Source organism: Astatotilapia calliptera, chromosome 4, assembly GCF_964374335.1.
Source record: "Astatotilapia calliptera chromosome 4, fAstCal68.1, whole genome shotgun sequence".
NCBI lineage: Eukaryota > Metazoa > Chordata > Actinopteri > Cichliformes > Cichlidae > Astatotilapia > Astatotilapia calliptera.
This window is the reverse complement of record NC_137425.1, coordinates 2,142,082-2,160,739: the sequence shown is the minus strand read 5'-3', so window position 1 is coordinate 2,160,739 and position 18,658 is coordinate 2,142,082. Positions and strand designations below refer to the sequence as shown.

The window sequence follows — 18,658 nt, the reverse complement described above, 5'->3', positions numbered from 1 at the left end:
CACATAGAATGTGCATTATGCATGAAGTGACCGTGGATGTCCACAATGTCCAGTGACTTATGACACTGTGAGGAAAAATGTTAAAGTATTCACATTTTTTTCTTTCTCCATAAAAAAAAGTTGATTTTGTTTTTCTCTAAATTCTTTGATCATTTCTGGATATGAACAACCGAGTACAGAGCCATTTTAAAACGTTATAGCGGCAATTTTGTTCCTCATGACAAGTTCGCCATTGTTATGACAAACACCAGCCCACAGAGACACTTCCTGTGAACTTCAAAATAAAATCTGCGAGGATTTACAATGCGCACTGTCTGACAGTAGAGGGCAGCATATGACTCCTTGGCGTCAAAATCACGAAAAGAAGAAGAAGATCGTGATCACGAAGAAGAAGTAAACCCGCGATACTGAAGAACATGTAGTTTTAGTTCAGAGTAATAACAGAAACTGGGGCTGATTTCAAGCAATATTATTCTTAGACATGAGTAATACCCACCGGAAACATGGAGCGTGTTTGTAGATGTTCTGGAGCGACGTTATAACCGGATAGAACCTCCACAGTTTAAATGTGGGACACCGAGAAGCTGCTTCGCGGTTTGTGAGGAAAAGTGTGAGAAAATGGAGGAAAGTGCGATGGAACCGGACTCAGTGGAGATGTCTGGATCCGGACCGAATCCCGGGGTCGCTGAATCCTGGGAAACCGTCACTGCGGCGCTGGTGAGTGGCTTCCCACTCTGGACACCTGCAGCTATGTGACTGTAGCATAACGAGCAACCGAACTCCATTAAAAAATCTCTCGATTTAACGTTTTGTTGGTCGTAGATGTGGTTTGTTAGCAATTTGAGAGGTTTTCAGATGTCACATTAATCAGGAGAAGTTTTCGGTTAAATTCGGCTTGTATGTATCGATGTCTTCTTAATGGTCATAATCTGTGTTGTTTCCTCTGTCTGCTTCCTACTGAGTTCATTATTGGTTATCAATCCTCATAAATGTAAAGTAAACTGTGACGTGACGTCCATAAACAGCCAAACTTACAAGTTACAAAACAGAGGTGAAACAAGTGTGTGAAAAAACGAACTTTCACAGTTAGAGAAAGACCACAAAGCTACACAAATTCAACTGTAAGAAATGTAAAATGAACACAGGTTAATAAAGCAAGTGCAAAGACTCAAAAGGAGCGCACGGAGACTCGGAGCAAGATGCAGATCAGGTCAAAAAGAAGCAAAACAACCACAAGGGTTAGTGGAATTGAACCAAAAACACAAGCTGAGACACAAACTCGTCTCCTCCAGTCTCGTGGTTTTGCTCCTCTGTACGAGGGTCATCGGTCAGTCTAAGAAATCCAAACTGAAACTGGCTGTGAAGAAACCCTGTCAGCCAGCACCAGCACGTGTGCATCCTGTGTTTGTGTAACGCTGTGTTTTGGTTGCGTTCAGGTGTCTCCGGGTAGCTCGGTGTCAGAGCAGAGCCTCTCAGACTCGCTGGCCCTGCTGAACGATCAGGGTCTGGGCCGGCTGCTGGGCAGCTGGCTGCTGGAGACGCTGCAGATGCGTCTGTCTGCCTGCGTAGTTCCCGAGTTCTGGTCTGCCCTGAAGCAGCCGGAGAACGAGATGGAGGAGAAGGACAGGGTCTGGGTTCTGCTTACGGCCTTCAGGACTCTGCTGGACAGGCTCGAACCTTTTCTGGGTGAGTGGACCATCAGAGAGTTGATGGGTTTTCTCTGTGCGCAGCATTCAAACTTCTCCTCCTCCTTACAGCTGGTTTGGAGAAGCTGGGGGCGTGGCAGGATGAGGGCCGTGGAGGTCTGTGTGGCCCAGGATCCAAAGCCCTCATGGAGCGAGCCTTCACCACCATCAGGGCCCTCCTCCTCTTCTCCCCGGCTCCCGTCCTCCAGGAGCGAGTGCTGGAGTTTTACAGCCGGACCTTCTCTGTCTACATGAACCGGGAGAGCAGCGGTGAGGACGCCACCGAGGCTCCCGGTGGCGGGGCCTGCCGGGGCTGCTGGGTCCCCGTGCAGCAGTGCTGGTGTCAGCAGGCCCTGGAACACCTGCAAGAGCTCAGCCACATCCTGTGAGTCAGGCTTTTAATTTGAAATAATTGACGTAACGAGGCAGGAAGTTGGCATTATTTCCTTGAATTTTCAGAGTAAAAAAAAAAAATAAAGTTGTGACTAAAATAAAATAATAATAATATAATATATAGCAAATATAAATCTTCGATCATTTCTAACAGTTGTATTTATGATGCTGAAGCGTGGCTCAGATCAGCTGTTTGGTCTCATGCAGTCTGAAACGCTGACGTCTGATTGGTTGTTTCCAGGTCGAAGCTGCAGCTGCTGGAGTGGGTGAGCTCCGAGGCCGTCACCACCATCCTCCACAAGCTCATCGAGATGCGGATGGAGCAGCTGTGCCGGGGCGAGTACGAGCGCTCCTTCCTGCTGGAGTTCCAGGAGGTGAAACATGTGCAGCATCTGTCCACGCTGAAACTCACTGCGGCCTGCTCCTCATTTACTCTGTGTGTGTGTGTGTGTGTGTGTGTGTGTGTGTGTGTGTGTGTGTGTGTGTGTGTGTGTGTGTGTGTGTGTGTGTGTGTGTGTGTGTGTGTGTGTGTGTGTGTGTGTGAGGGAGCAGTGGTTGGAGCTGGTGCTGGGCTGGCTGGCTAAAGTGTTTGCCAGTGAGGCGGACGGAGATGCCGCTTCACTCCCAGCGGCCCCCGGCGGTCTCGGCGTCCAGGTGGTCCCGGGCGGCGGCTCGGTGCTGAAGCAGTGGAGGTGCCACATGCATCAGTTCTTCTGCAGGATCTATGTCAACATGAGGATCGAGGAGCTCTTCAGCATCATCAGAGGTGGGAGTCTGCAGCAGGTTTACAGATCCACGCCAGGCTGAACTCTGACCTCTGAGCTGTGATTGGACGCTGACGCCTGCTGATTCTTTAAGTCTTTTCTTTGCCGCGGAGCTCTCGTTTCCTCTACGGCAGTGTTTCCTGTCATCGCCTAGAGCTCAGCTCGAGTCAGGACGACGGAGCGTTTCAGCTAGCCACCGCTATAGAACAGGGTGGTCAAACATAAGGCCTGTGGGACAGAATCGCCCCAGGAAAGAATCCACTCTGGCCCACTGAAAGGATTCGAAAACAATAAAGAAGGGCATGAAGTTTGTAGAAAGAGCTCCCCGGTGGTCATTCGTGCTACGACAAAGTAATAAAGTAGTAGATAAACATTTAAAACACAGAAAAACGTCATTTAATCAGTTTCTGTTTGTAACAGAGCCACAGTCAAAAAACAACAATAATAATTCTCTCTCTCTGTAAACCAGATTTCAAACTCTTCTTGGCTCTTGTGCTTCCTTTCAGATTTCCCAGAATCCAAAGCTGCTATTGAGGATCTGAAGTTCTGCCTGGAGAGAACCAATCAGAGACAGCAGCTCCTCACCTCGCTCAAATCCGCCTTCGAAAGCCGCCTACTGCACCCGGGTCGGTTTCTGTTGGGGTTTATTTTTGTGACCTGATGAGTCGCGGTGGCAGATTTTTTTAAGTTAAACGCGATTCAATGTTTAAAGTCAGGATTAGAGAAGAAAACAACAATGAGATGAAGGTGGAGGAGGAAAAGAGCCCAGAGGAGGTTCAGTGAGGTGGTGAAGGAGGAGGTGGAGGCGGACCATAGTGCTGATGCAGCTGTTTAAAAACAGCATTTGTTGATTTGCTTATTTTGAAGCTGTTTTTCAGCTCGTCGTGCACACGTGTGATTTCTCAGGTCATCCTCATCATCGTGTAGGGAAGCTGGTCTCTATGGTAACGTCTGTGAAACTGACTGATCTGTCTGCAGGCGTTCACACGTCAGACATCCTCACTGTTTACATCTCGGCCATCAAAGCGCTCCGAGAGCTCGACCCGTCCATGGTCATCCTGCAGGTCGTCTCCCAGCCGATCCGCAAGTACCTCAGGTGAGTCCACGCAGGCGCCGGCGGGATTCGCTTTCAGTCCTGCTCTGATCTTTTGGCTCTGATCGTGCACTTTTTTGTGAGTAAAGTTCTACATGAGTTTAACATTTGACGTCCTAGCAGAGGATCAAACGTCCGTGTTGTGTTTCAGGACCCGGGAGGACACGGTGAGGCAGATCGTAGCCGGTCTGACCGGAGATGCAGAGGGCTGCACCGACCTCGCCTCCGAGCTGTCCCGAGGAGACCCGGTGACTCTGGAGATGCAGGACAGCGACGAAGAAGGCAACGACCCCGAGGACTGGACTCCAGACCCGACCGACGCCATGCCCGGTCAGTGAACGCACCGCGCTGAGCGCAGAGAAGGAGACCGCAGCTGAAGAGAAAGATCTTACTCGTGTGTTTGTTCTCAGATAAAATGGGCTCGAAGCGCCGCTCGTCCGACATCATCAGCCTGCTGGTCAGCATCTACGGCAGTAAGGAGATCTTCATAGACGAGTACAGAGGCGTGCTCGCCGACAGGCTGCTGCAGCAGCTCAACTACAACACGGCCAGGTACGACCGCACCAGCGCCCAGCTTAAAGCTGAGAGAAAGTGTTGGTACTTTGAACATGTCGGGTCACTGATAGCAAAGTAAACGCTCACGCCCGTCCTGTTTTCTGCGTCTTCAGGGAGATTCGTAACGTGGAGCTGCTGAAGCTGCGGTTCGGCGAGTCTCACATGCATTACTGCGAGGTCATGTTGAAGGTAAACATCTGGAATATGGATCGTTAACCAGATATTTTAGGACATTCCCTGAAAGGATGAATTTCTGAGAACGTTGTGATTACCCGATGGATGCAGGACATGGCGGATTCTCGCAGGATCAATAGCAACATCCGCGAGGAGGAGTCAAAGCTGAGCGAGGAGGAGCAGCCGCCGCTGCCCCTGTCGGCCATCATCCTCTCATCTGAGTTCTGGCCCGCGCTGAAGGAGGAGAAGCTGGAGCTCCCTCCTGTCGTCTGCCAGGCCATGGAGGCCTACACCCACCGCTACGAGAAGCTGAAGGTGGAGTTGACCCACTGTGGCGTCTCTGGTTTGGTTTGCAGTAGAAACCAAATGCACAGCTACGCTTTTACCTGCTGAGTCGAGTCCCGTTTGTGTTTCAGGCCATGAGGACGCTGAGCTGGAAGCCTCACCTGGGCTCGGTCACTCTGGACGTGGAGCTGGAGGACCGGGTCCTCACCAACCTCACGGTCTCACCCATCCAGGCTGCCACCATCATGTACTTCCAAGAGAAAAGTAAGGACTTTCATTTCAGAGCGCTTTCATGCTGTGAAATGTAATTCTGCGATGACCCCTGATGTTTTCCTGACATGGCGATGTCATGGTTGTAAACTATCGGCTCTGACATCGCTCGTTACGCTGCGTGGAGTCGAGGGAGATGCAGTTTGATCGTCGTGTACCTGCTCGTCCTCTCAGGTTCTTGGACGTTGGAGGAGCTGAGTGCGAAGCTGGGCGCCCCGAAGGAGCTGGTGCACAGGAAGCTGGCTCTGTGGCAGCAGCAGGGCGTGCTGAGGGAGGAGGCGGGCGGCCACTTCTACGTGGTGGAGAAGGGTTCGTCGAAAGAGAAGCTGGACAGAGGCGTGATGCTGATCGACAGCGACGAGGAGAGGGACTCCAACACCGCCACACAGTCCGAGCAGAGGGAGGAGAAGCTGCAGGTACGCACTTCATTCATCCTGCTGTCTCAGGGTTATTTACTTAGTTACTTTAAGTATTTGAAACCTGGCACCTGATGATGTGCCGCTTCTTTTCAGTCGTGTTATAAAAATCACTTAATAATGAATGACAGTGGGTGTTTTAGGATCACATGCTCCATAAATCACGAGCTTATTGTTGTGAACGACTTGGTGCACCCGCATGATCCCAGGAGGGTAACTCACCCCTGGTTGGGTCTCCTAAGGAGGTCTTTCATGGGAGAGCGCCTGAGAGCCGGGATCTTAGCCATTGAGGCACAGCTGTGGACAGCCCACCTCTTGTGGGAGGGGCCGTAGGGGTTCAGTGCTTTGTGAATCGCGTGGTGTATGTCTTCAGCTGTCTGGAACGTCACCGCTCTGCTGGGGAAGCAGCTCAAACGAGCGCTTCAGCCTGAAAAGTATCAGCTAGTTCTAGTTAGGTCTTAAACTCTCACAGTAAGCACACTGGGCCTCTGTCTCTGCAGCTGTTCTGGGTCTACGTCCAGGCCATGCTCACCAACCTGGACACCATGACACTGGAACGCATACAGATGCGGATGTTCGTCGCTACGGGACCTGTCGTCACGGAGATGGACGTGAACGAGCTGGAGGCGTTCCTGCAGAGGAAGGTCAGGGACCATCAGCTCATAATGTCCGGCAACGTCTACAGGCTGCCCAAATCCAACTGATGACTGTGCTGCGTTCAAGTGCGTCGGAATATGTGGAAGATTCCAGCGTTTGTTTTGCTCTGAGGGATTTTTACTAAAAGGGCTCATGGAGTAAATATGGAACAATTCTAACTTAAATTTCCTGGATTTTTCCATATGATGTGAAAGCAGCATGGATTTAAATAAAAAAAGGAAAAGCAGTGTTTGTTTTTTCAAAATAAAAGCACTTCCACTCCTTTAAGCATCAGTACGGACAGATTTGATGCTGCACCTGGAGATAACTGTAAAGGTGTTTGGTGAACGCCGATGTGTAAAACTGGTTAATAAACAGAATCATTTCAAAACCACTTTCATCTGTGCCTTTTTCTAACAGCTGCAGTTCTTCCCAAAGTATAGAGCAAACATTTCAGCCTCTCCTGGTTCTCTCTGTGAGATGAAAACCACGGGCGGAAGGGCCTGCAGCTGCAACAGTGGGAACACACTCTTTGACAACAAAGAAACACCAACAGCTGCAGTTCCTCTAATGTCCAGCAGAGACTCCAGGAGCGAGTCAGTCCCCATGTTAAAGCTTTACAGCAGTAATAAAAGTGTCTGACACAAACTGATCTCTGTAGAGAATTTCCCCTTCGTAATCGATTGTCCCAAAAATCAGAACAGAATTGGGGAAAAGGGCTTTTAAACACGCTGCCCCGGCTTCCTGGAACAATCTGCAGAAGGAACTGAAATGATCTGACTTGGTTACCTTGGGAGAGTTTAAGTCTGTCTCAAAGGAACGAGAGAACAGCTCTTTGACTCAGTGTGATTGTTTTTAAATGTACTCTTAATTTGATCTGTTATTGTATATTTTCCACATGGTATGGGGATATTGTATTGGTTGTAAATGTTATAGTGCTGTGTGTATTTGATGATGCCAGGTCTCTGTTGGAAATGATTTTTTTTACCTGGGTAAATAAAGGACTAATAAAAAATAACACCTGTACAGGGGACGATGTTTTTATAACTCACCTGTTTAAAGTTTGCATTGTTAGGGGCGTGGCACAGGTGACTGTCTGCTCCGCCTCACCTGAGCTGGACCTCTGAGCCGTGTTTGTACTGTTGGAGCCTTTTGGGGCATTTTAATGACACCACCTAACCAAAAACATGGCTGCTGTGAGGTCACTCTACTAAAGGTAAGTGAAATTCTAGGATTTCATTGCATACAGTCTCATCACTGCACAAAGAATCACTGAATTTATTGCTTTTATTGTATTTGGACACATTTGCTTGGCATCAGATTTACATTAAAACATGTTTTGGGATTACTGGCCTCATTCAGACTGAAATAAGGCATGCAGACAGTTTGTACTCATCACACACGTTAATGTCACAATTGAACAAACAGCTCCCTTTCACTGGTTAAATACATGTTCTGTATTAAGAAAAAATCTAAACAGTGGTTTAAGACCAAAGTTAAAGGACCATGCTGGTGTTTGTTTTTGCATGTTTTAGTTCACTGCAAATACAGATGTAGAGTTTCTCAGTGTTACTCCCTTTTTTCCACTAACATGAGAACTGGCGACTAAAGACGTGGAGCGTGATATGGCTTTCATCTTCCACGTGTCACAGAAGGTAACAGAACAAAATAGAAACAAATCCCTGCAGTTTTATCTTCAGTGAAACCTACACAACTAGAACCTGTCATTGTGAAAGGTCGCAAGGTCATTATTTTCCCACTTTCAAAACCTCTGCTGATGAGCCAACCGGAGAAAAACTGACCTAACAGGGGAGAAGCTATCGGCTTGTTTCAGACAGGATGGAGCCTGTCTGAAACAAGCCTACCACGAGATAAGTGAGTAATCATGCAAAGCCGCTTTAATCCAAAAACATGGAGGGAACGAGCAGAATCGGAGCACTTTAACATAAAAACTGATTCTCCCTAAAGCGCTGTGCAGCTGTGGTAGGAGCACAGACTCGACATGTGACCAAATCTCCGGGTTTTCCACCAATCAGGACGCATTATTGACTGACGCAGTGCCCAATCAAACACGTTTCATGCCAAAAAGGTGGACGGTGTTTGAATGGTCACCACAGAGGTCCCCGGCTCTAGAGCTCAAGCATCGGGGCCATGTTGGTGGAAAGTTCTTTGGCTACATGTGACCATGAACTGACTTCTGTCTTTGGAGAGATGAGTAAAAAAGAATCAGTTTTAATGATGAAACCAGGTTTGTTTCCTGCCGATTGAAGTGTTTGAAAATTGTAAAAGCCGGGATAGAAGCTTCATTTTTGTGGTGTAACTTGAATGAGAGTTTTACAGGTGCTGATTAAGCTGATGATCACACACCACCTCATAAACCAGTGCAGCTCAGACTGAAACGAGTCATTTAAGGCGAGCTCAGGAATCCACTCGTTTGAATAAACGTCACAGAAATGTTTCTTCTGGTTAGCATCCACAAACCAACCTGCACATTAGTCGCTCTTTAGCTTCAGTCCAACACACGACACGCTGCAGTCTGGTTAGAAGAAAAAAAAAAAAAAAAAGCATAAACACCAGAATGATCCTTTAGGTCATGTGACCTCCTGGCTGCTACTTGCATTCAGTGCTGGCAGACTGTAGACCCTCAGGCACAGCGAGAGCTACAGCCTGCTGTGCTGTAGCTCCACACATTCATATCTGCAGTGAGAGACGGCCTCGAAGGCGCCGAGTTCAGTCTCAGCTGAATGCTGTGGGCAGAAGCGGCGTCTCAGCAGCATTTCTTCCCCCTCTTCCTGCGGTCTCGGTCTCGCTGGGCGTTGATGTTCACCGTGTCCTTCTCCCGCTCCCGCTCCCTCTCCACTCTGTTCTGGCTCTCCTTCTTGGCCCGGAGCACCATGAGGGTGAACGCCATGAACATCTGAGCAGAGCAGCAGAAACAACACAGACTTCAGGATTATCTATCGCGGCCCCGTGTCCCACTCCCCGACCCTCAAACGGCAGCGACACCGTGCACGAAACTGTTCGTGTCACTGAAGACATTTTAAAAATAATAAAGCAAATATTCATGGATAGTAACAACAGGAAGCACAGTCACATCTGATCCTGCCTTTACTTTAGTCTCCGTTATTAAAACAGTCTGAGCGTTCCATGGTGAATATATCTGAGATCAGTCACAGGGTCCCTGCTGGTGGTTTACCAGCATTTTTATCAGCGGGATTGAGGACGAACCGCCATCTCTGCTGTTACCACAGTCTCCGTCTTTCAGCTCAAATCGAGGCTAAACAGACCCCTCCTCCTCATCGCTACCCTCTGCAGTGTAATAATGAGATGATGAGGTGCATCTTCATCTGCAGGCCTGGACCATCCAGTATGAAGGAAACCACTGCATTCAACCTGAAGCCCCATCATTATGAGACACTTCTGCGTCACTGGGCCTGGATGACAGCAGTGAAAGGACACTGCCCCCCGCAGGTCACACTGAGAACTACGACCCCACGCTCTAATTTACCTGCCTGTCATTTCAATACCAACCTTACAGACAAAACATTAGGAACAAAGGCTTTCGACCTTGTAATGGGACAAACTGCACACCAAAAAAATCTTTTTAAATCAGGATGTTAATCATTTAAAGCTTCACCTCTTCAACATTTATGTTCTCTTTGGCACTCGTCTCGAAGACACGGACACCCACCGACTCCCCAAAACGCAAAGCATCCTGGGTATCCACCTGCCTCTTGGAAGGGTCGTCATTCTTGTTCCCCACTGAGGAAAGAAGGAAAATCCATCTGTAAACGCTTCCTGCAGACGTCCCCAACCAGGGTGAAACTCAAATGCATCATAAAAAAAGATATTAATAACTGATGCTGCAGGTCTGAAATGAACCAAAGCATCTCTAAGTGTCAACCCTGATTCACCTCCCCAGAGTCAGACCTGCACAATAACCTTCCTGTTTAAAATTACCAGTAAAACTTCACGTTTACTGAACCTGAGAAATCATCTGATAACAACAGTTTGTCTTAAACACAGTAGATCTACAAAAGTGTTTATGACGACTCAGCGGGACGGCACGTCTCACCATCAGGAAGTTTATAAACTGTTGGTGAGGGGAAAGAGGCTCTCCTCACCAGAGATCTGCCTGCATGATATCATAATAGATAAAATATTCGACCAGTGTTCAAGCTGACTGCATGTGGACTTTAAAACATATCCAAACTCAATTTTCCAAGTCTGGACATTAAAGTGGATAATGGAGCTGAATGAATGCAGCTGCATCTTTAACAAACCGTACGTCACCTGGAAGCAGACGGAGCCTCTCAGCAGCTTTCGGCACACCTGTGAGCAGGTCAGAGTTCACACTGAAACACTGATATTCAGGATGAGTTTAGGGTCGACCTACCCAGGATCTTGCAGACGTTGTCACAGTTCTGGGAGATTTCATTCAGCCACCTCTTAACATTTACGAACGACTCTGGATTTGTCACGTCGTAAACTATGATGACGCCGTGGGTGTTTCTGTAGTACCTGGGGACAGGTGAAGCGGAATAAACTGATGACCTCAACGATGACGCTGCAGCGGGCTGCACGCAGTCATACAAAGAAACTCGGGGGAGAAAGTTTCAGAGATCATTACGTCGAGGTGATGGTTCGAAACCTCTCCTGCCCCGCCGTGTCCCAGATCTGCAGCTTCACCCGCTCCCCGTCGATATCCACCGTCCGGATCTTAAAGTCCACGCCGATGGTGGTGATGTAGCTGCCTGCACGAGACCACACGAGAAAAAATAAAAGCCAGAGTGAGGCAGACGTGCTGCACAGCAAGGCGAGTGCAGACGCACTGCGTGCGTGCGTGTGTAACTGCGTGTGCGTGTAACTGCGTGTGCGTGTAACTGCGTGTGCGTGTAACTGCGTGTGTGTGTAACTGCGTGTAACTGCGTGTAACTGCGTGCGCGTGTAACTGCGTGTAACTGCGTGTGCGTGTAACTGCGTGCGTGTGTGTGTGTAACTGCGTGTAACTGCGTGCGTGTAACTGCGTGTGTGTGCGTGTAACTGCGTGCGTGTGCGTGTAACTGCGTGCGTGTAACTGCGTGCGTGTGCGTGTAACTGCGTGCGTGTAACTGCGTGTGTGTGCGTGTGCGTGTAACTGCGTGTAACTGCGTGTGTGTAACTGCGTGTAACTGCGTGTGTGTAACTGCGTGTAACTGCGTGTGTGTAACTGCGTGTGTAACTGCGTGTGTGTGCGTGCATGTGCGTGTGTAACTGCGTGTGTGTAACTGCGTGTGTGTAACTGCGTGCGTGTAACTGCGTGCGTGTGCGTGTGTGTGCGTGTGTGTGCGTGTGTAACTGCGTGTGTGTAACTGCGTGCGTGTAACTGCGTGCGTGTAACTGCGTGCGTGTAACTGCGTGCGTGCGTGTGTGTGTGTAACTGCGTGCGTGCGTGTGTGTAACTGCGTGCGTGCGTGTGTGTAACTGCGTGCGTGTGTGTGTGTGTGTGTGTAACTGCGTGCGTGTGTGTGTGTGTGTGTAACTGCGTGCGTGTGTGTGTGTGTGTGTAACTGCGTGCGTGTGTGTGTGTGTGTGTAACTGCGTGCGTGTGTAACTGCGTGCGTGTGTAACTGCGTGCGTGTGTAACTGCGTGCGTGTGTAACTGCGTGTGTGTGCGTGTGTGTGTAACTGCGTGTGTAACTGCGTGTGTGTGTAACTGCGTGTGTAACTGCGTGTGTGTGTGCGTAACTGCGTGTGCGTAACTGCGTGTGTGTAACTGCGTGTGTGTGCGCGTGTGTGTGTGCGCGTGTGTGTGTGTAACTGCGTGTGTGTGTAACTGCGTGTGTGTGTAACTGCGTGTGTGTGTAACTGCGTGTGTGTGCGCGTGTGTGTAACTGCGTGTGTGTGTAACTGCGTGTGCGTGTGTCCTGCTGTTGCATCTGCAGGCCCTTGTTAACCCCCCCTCCCCCCTCACGCACCACTCCACCACTTCAGATGTTTTGGCGTCCTGTCAGGAGCGCCTGGCCCACTTCCACTCGCCCCACCCGTTTACATCCTCTCCCCGCCTTCGAGAACTATATTTGATTCCCGCTGAGCGGCTGAGACACGGAGCGCCATTCCAGCCGTATGTGGGAAAAACTCTGCTAGAAACCCTCGATATTTCCCCACAGACTGCAGAAACGTGGCCGAGGCTCCAAAACGGTTTCTCAGACGGGATCGCAGCTGGCCGTCACTCTGACCATCTGTGGCCGCAGCTACAGCCCACTGAACCACCACCACTCCAGCTTACATGTTTGTGATTCCAGCAAGAAAAAACCGAGCCGTGTTTCTGGCTCCGTCCTCCAGCTGTCGTGAGAACTTTTGGTCTGTCATGTCAGGACCAGACAAACCGTCCAGTGACACGCTATATTCGACCGTGAGATGCGTGTTCCATTCGGTAAACAAGCCTGAGTGTGAATGCTGCTGGTAGCGCTTCATAACTAATGACACATTCAACGACCACGTTTCTCCAACACCTGAGCTTCCTGTTATGAAACGATCAGCAAATAAAAAAAACTGCAAATAAACTTTGGACTCTTGCTGCCTGACGCAGTCGCTTCCTCTGCTGGGATCCAACTCGTCTTTACAGCATCATCACTTTGAGATTTGGCGCACGACAGACATCTTACTCTAGTTTCACGTCGGCTTTCAGTTCAGCAACTTTCTGCTTCTGTTCCACATCCGTGGCTGTGTACCCACGCCACAGAGTGGATTCAAAACGCCGACACAGGTTATTAATATTCCTAAAGGAGGGCAGTTATTGTTTGACACTTGGGTGCGAGCACACGAGACCGTTCAGAGGAAATGGATGAAGCATTTAAACGTTTGATGATATAGACCTGCCTCTCCTGCAGCTCCTGACGTGTTAGGACAGCTCTTATGACTCCTGGAGATAAGATGACTCCTGGAGATAAGATGACTCCTCCTGATAAAATGCTTTTAATTCTCGGCCTATAACTGGAGTCTGCTGTGTGTTTAGTGTGAGCAGGTATCACCTTTCATGTAACCAACTCACCTGAGAAGGAGTTATCTGCGAAGCGGAGCAGGAGGCTGCTTTTTCCCACATCTAAAGGGGGGAAAAGATCAGAGGGACGAGATTAATATCTGTTTGAGTAAAGCCTACTATGACCCCCACTGTAACTTTAGTGACAGCCACATACCAGCAAAACACACAGACGGGAGGAGGTGAGATAAGGAAAGTGAAACAACACAAAATAGGACAAAGGTTGAACTCGCACTGGACATGTGTGAGAAAAGCATCTGAAGAAAACCTGACAGAGGAGAGCCGACGAAGCAGGAAGACGTCGGGCTAAACGGAGAAATCGATGGGAAAGTTACAGTTTTCTCAGAGCATTAAAGTGTTAGAGACTACACGCCTGTAAAAACAAGTCCTGCATCTGCTTTGCAGGCTGGATGTTTGCAGCTGACACTTGTGCTGTCTATCAAAATCAGATTCCAGAAGCTGGAGAAAAAAAAAAAGAAAAATCACTGCTTGGTTCAATCATTTAAGCGGTTTTCCAAAACAAGACTGGACTAGACTCGTTCAGCAGGCTCGGAGATGGAGCTCGTTTATCAGGAACTAAAACCTCTGCCTGCTACGCCTCAAACAGATGGACGATAAACGTGACAGCATTACTCCTCACAGAAACAGCTCTGCCAACGAAAGGCACGAGAACTATGTCGAGCTGAAAACTGGAAACTCGCAGCAGCTTCCTGAAACCGTCTTTCCATCCAGGCACACGTCTCATGTGCAGCGATGAAATCCACCCACTGCTCTAAAATAAGTTCCTGCAGGGAAGAAGGTGACCGACAGTGACTCAGCACCTCCTGCAGGAGGCCTGACACCAAAAGCCCTGAAACTACAACATTCGATCAATAACTGGAGCCTGCTCTCTCCAAAGCAGAGGACCAGGTCCGTTTGTTTTATGGAGTCATCTTTGTTTTACTACGAGCTTGGAGAGAGTTTGTTTTCTTGTTCTCGTGCTGAGAAAGTGACATTAAACGAGTTTTCCTGGGAACGCACTCCCAGCACAAAACCAGGCTCTGCTGAGGCCCGCGGTGCTGGCATCCCAACATGCTTTGCAGTGTCTGAACTCGGACTTTGTGCTTTCAAACAACATCTGGATTCATGAAATGTTAAAGTTTAATTATCATTATTTTTATTTAGGTACTCAGTCACTCTTACTGGTTTGAGATATATCACACCACCCCAGTCCTGGACTCTTTATTTTATCGATGACCTTTTAAACTAAAAGCTGTGCTCCGCCCCTCATGGGGCCTAATCTGCAGCCAAAACACAGAAACATTCACACATGCATCAGACACGCCCACTACAGCCGAGTCCGATACCCGAGCTGTGACGTCTTACACACATCTATCTACGTTTCATATCTGAGACATTGGAGCACATTAGGAGATAAGGAAGACAAACAACATCACAAAAACAGTGAAAGACCTCCTGTGGAACATGATCCCCGACTGCTCTGTTTCACAGTTTTTTCTGCTCTTGGATCTGTATGATGTCATAAAGAGGTGATCTCTCTAATCAGGAAAGCTCCACCCACCCAAAGCTCAAACCGGGCAGCCAATCACAAGAAAACTGATTTTAAAGGGGGCGGGGTTTAAACAGCTTGTTTCAGTCAGAGGACAAACTGAAGGCCCGCAGCAAGGCTCAGTATGATTTAAGGGGGGATTATTTTGAACTGTGAATCATGCAAAGCTGCTTTAGTTGCGTCGAGAAATAAAATTATGGCGCTATAAATAAATAAATGTTTAGTCCTTAATCCAGCCTTGCATCTGGGCTGGCATGAGCTCAGGATTAATCTCTATGAACTGTGCATAATATATTAGAAAACAAAGATGAATTTTAACTTTAAATCACATAAAGCTACTCTAACTGCAAGGATAAGCACATGGAGCTGGGAATGAGTACAGGTCCTCTTTAAAGCAAGTCTATAAAAGCAGGCAGTAAGAAGGCAGTGAGTCTGTGAGGGGTCCCGAGGGCTACAACGCCAACACCTTTGAGATTCATGCAGTCAAGCTTCTTTCACATACAGGTGAAAACCAGACCAGGTGATCGGCAAAAATCAGCTAAAACCAATTCTGAAACAAACTGGAAGCCAGGACAGGGATGGTGCGATTTCGACCAGTAAGACCTCCCCAGTTCATCAGTATGGAAACGTTCCTATTAATAGGTTTATTATGGTTCTACTGGCCCACAGAGACAGCAGCCTAAATGTACTGGAAGTGTCTGTTTCTTGCAGGGCTCCATTAAAAAAAGAAAAGCTTTGACTGCAGAGAGATGTAAACAAGTTAAAATGTACTAACTGGAGTCTCCAATGATGAGCAGCTTAAAGAGATGATTGTAGTCCTTCCCTGCCATTTGGATGGCCTTGTTTTGGATTTCCAAGTAAAACCAGTTTCATAGGAGGAAGGTGAGCTTCCTTCCCTCCAAGTGCACATGCGGCACTCGCCTTGTTCCGCCTCCAAACGCTGACCACCTCAAGAGTTTGTCCAGAAATCACAGGTTCGCTTCCCCTTTGGGTGTGAGGACATTTCCAGTTACACTCTAGTTTCAGTTCTGATGTTCACATCGTTTTAAAAGCGAAACCGCAGCAGCCGGCAGAGTAGGTGGCACTTCTCGAGAGCTCTGCATTTATGATTCACGCTTGACGGCGAGGGCCGGCACCGTGGATCCACCTTACTTCCAGTTCCACCCAGCGACACTCCTGTGGGGGATTTCCAACAACTCCTCCACAGTTGTGTCAGTGCAGCTCCAGCACTCCTCTGGATGCTCAGTCTTCACATGTACGGCTCCAGGATGGGCACATTTGGCATTTTGTGGTAGTGCTGATCATAAATCCCGTTACTGCCCTTCTCCTCAGAATTCCTGCCCCTCACCTCTTTTTTTTTTGGTTGTTGCACTTGAAAGAAACTAAGATGTTCCTCTTTTTTTTAACAGCAGCGGTTACATCTGCAGAGGTTTCTTTGACTCAATCCCTTCGGTTCCTCTGGTGGTTGGCTAAAAAGTCACCCGTTCCCTGTTTCATTGCACGAGGAGGGTTCACCAAAAGGAGCTAAACAAAAACAAGGAGAAAAGGTAATGAGAAGTCAGACCAAATCACATCAGACTTCACAACTTTTTGCTTGCTGTGTCCCGCCTTAACTCCCTGCCTGTTACTCGAACAGCAGCTGAGTCACTAAATATAACTTCCTATTCCTGCTGTATCCACCCCCATCCAATGCCTTATCTGTGTTAGCAATATCAGCAGCTCACTGACGGCCATCGTCCAGATTTGGTTGTTTTTCTAAATTCTTCAGGTAAAACAGCGGAGCTGAGCTGGCTGCTGCTGGGTTCGCTTTCCGTGAAAACAGGAAAGGCTGGACTTCGCTAATGCGAGCTAATCCAGCCCCAGGACGCTGTTCTGTCGTGAGTAGAGCGACGCCAATCTCCACTCCAACAAACGCACATTTAAATGTTCGTAATGTGGCGGCAGAATCAATGCCTTCAACAATAAAACTACTCACCCCGGAAAGTCTTGGACCGATCGGCTTTGATTCGGCTCACATCAAGCCCCCAAATGTATACGTGATTCAATAAAGAAAAATAAACCTAAATTTAAAGTAACGGACTGGCTCCTTTAACTAGACTTCAACAACCATGTAAAGGCACAGCAAATTATTGAATAAAAGTATAAATTACGTGCAACCTTGTGTGTCTATACATGCCGAATTGAAGTATAATACATAACGTTGGAGCAAAGAAGTCCCAAATCTGTGTGACTCAGGTTTAAAACGCTTGGGCGTAGAAAACTGATGTTTTCGCTTAGATTTTTGAAGCAGTTTGGCAGATAATTCCATCAAACATTAGAAGAGATGGCTATTGGTCTGTGGATGGCCTCAGGTCACTGATTCAGCTTTAAAAATCTTTAACGGCCGTTACTGGCAGTTTCTGACCCGCTGCTGGGACAGCACGTTCGAAAGTCTCTTATTGCGCGAGCGTTTGTAGCTTTTGGTGGAACGACACGCCTGACTCCACGCGAAATATATTCATTTTTCGTTAAATGAAATCAAACTATGCCAATCCAAGACTTAGAGTCACTTGTGAAAACATTGTAAAAATGAATCAGGGACGTGCTTCAATACGGCACAAATAAAATAACACAGTGCTGGCGTTAAACTGTAGTTTTGTTCAGAGCTCGATGGTTTTAACGGCCAAACCACCGACCTGTTAAGGCACAAACGGGACAAAACTGGTGAATAAATAAATATTAACGTTAATTTAACGGGTGTAAATAAAGAAGAAAGCAATGACCGCTCGTTATAAGGCTAAATGTGTATTTGGTACTGGGTGTACCGCTGCAGACTAGCAAGAAAACGTTTAAACTTCCAGATTTGTTCATCCAGCCTGGAGTGACGGTGTCCGGGCCCGACGCTGGCCTGCCAAGACGTCGGGAAACTTCAGTGCTCGGAGAAACTTTCAACCCGCCGCCGTTTATTTAAAAAACGAACTTACTGTGGTCATGATGCGGTGCTTGGCCGGTGGGTCATGCTCACAGACCGGTGCTACACTCTGACTTGTGCCCGTTGATTCCGCTGGCTCGCCGCTCCGACGGTCGGACCGTCTCCCTGCCGACCACACCTGACTGACTGCAGCTGATGACCCACTCTCATCATCTGACGCTGCGTTCACGGTCATGTGGGAAAACCCTGCACCCTTCAACCGCAAAGTGCACACCGACACAGAGTACTACAGCTGCTCTTTCTTTCGTTTTATAATATCTAATCAAATCATCTTTACCCATGTACTGAAACATATGATAAGGAAACAAGCCAGGGGCGTCCAGCATACGACCGGGAGAAACAGATCTGCCCCACAAAAGGGTCCAATCTGGCCCTCGTGGACTATTTTTTCAGATTCTCAATTTAAAATTTCCACATTGTCTATTTTATTTCATGCATTTAATGTACATAATTCACTTACTTGCTGCATATAATGTCCTCCTGTATATATTCACTTAATGTACATAATGTTCTCTCTCTTTCTGCACAGCCAAGGAGCATGTCAGGATACATTTCACTGCGTGCTGTACTCGTATAACTATGGATGTGACAAAGAAAGATTCTTGAACCTTGGAGGGTTTTACAAAATATTACAATTAAAAAAAATCTTCACTTGGAAAGAATCATGAGAGTTTGAATCATCATAGGTTTTACAGCCTTCTTACTGACAAATACTTACTGTTTCCCCCATTACAAATGAACCATTGAATGAATTGTTTATTTTCTACAGTGGGAGCATAGTTACAAGAATAATAACAATAATTTCACAGTAATAACTTAATAACACAGATTTATTTGTTAAAGTTA

At 47.7% G+C, this 18,658-nt stretch overlaps 2 protein-coding genes across 3 annotated transcripts; one reads left to right on the top strand and one right to left on the bottom strand.

The window, feature by feature from the left end:
* Positions 1-369: 369 nt before the first annotated feature.
* On the top strand, positions 370-6,662 carry LOC113020193 (anaphase-promoting complex subunit 2). The gene is made up of 14 exons (XM_026163956.2): positions 370-717; positions 1,437-1,686; positions 1,758-2,070; positions 2,320-2,452; positions 2,631-2,844; positions 3,349-3,468; positions 3,821-3,938; positions 4,087-4,265; positions 4,346-4,487; positions 4,604-4,679; positions 4,776-4,979; positions 5,081-5,213; positions 5,394-5,635; positions 6,136-6,662. The coding sequence occupies exons 1-14, from the start codon at positions 619-621 to the stop codon at positions 6,337-6,339; spliced, it is 2,427 nt and encodes an 808-aa protein (XP_026019741.2). The 5' UTR covers positions 370-618; the 3' UTR covers positions 6,340-6,662.
* An 878-nt stretch (positions 6,663-7,540) lies between these two features.
* LOC113020194 (ras-related protein Rab-35) lies at positions 7,541-17,967 on the bottom strand. 2 transcript variants are annotated; one of them, XM_026163957.2, is made up of 7 exons: positions 17,805-17,967; positions 15,617-16,365; positions 13,305-13,355; positions 10,902-11,025; positions 10,668-10,792; positions 9,909-10,033; positions 7,541-9,188 (listed from the first exon to the last, which is right to left on the bottom strand). In XM_026163957.2, the coding sequence occupies exons 2-7, from the start codon at positions 15,669-15,671 to the stop codon at positions 9,039-9,041; spliced, it is 630 nt and encodes a 209-aa protein (XP_026019742.1). In that variant the 5' UTR covers positions 15,672-16,365; positions 17,805-17,967; the 3' UTR covers positions 7,541-9,038. The 2 variants fall into 2 exon arrangements, with proteins under 2 accessions (XP_026019742.1, XP_080156204.1); XM_080300078.1 differs by lacking the exons at positions 9,909-10,033; positions 17,805-17,967 and having other exon boundaries at positions 15,617-15,817.
* Positions 17,968-18,658: the final 691 nt, after the last annotated feature.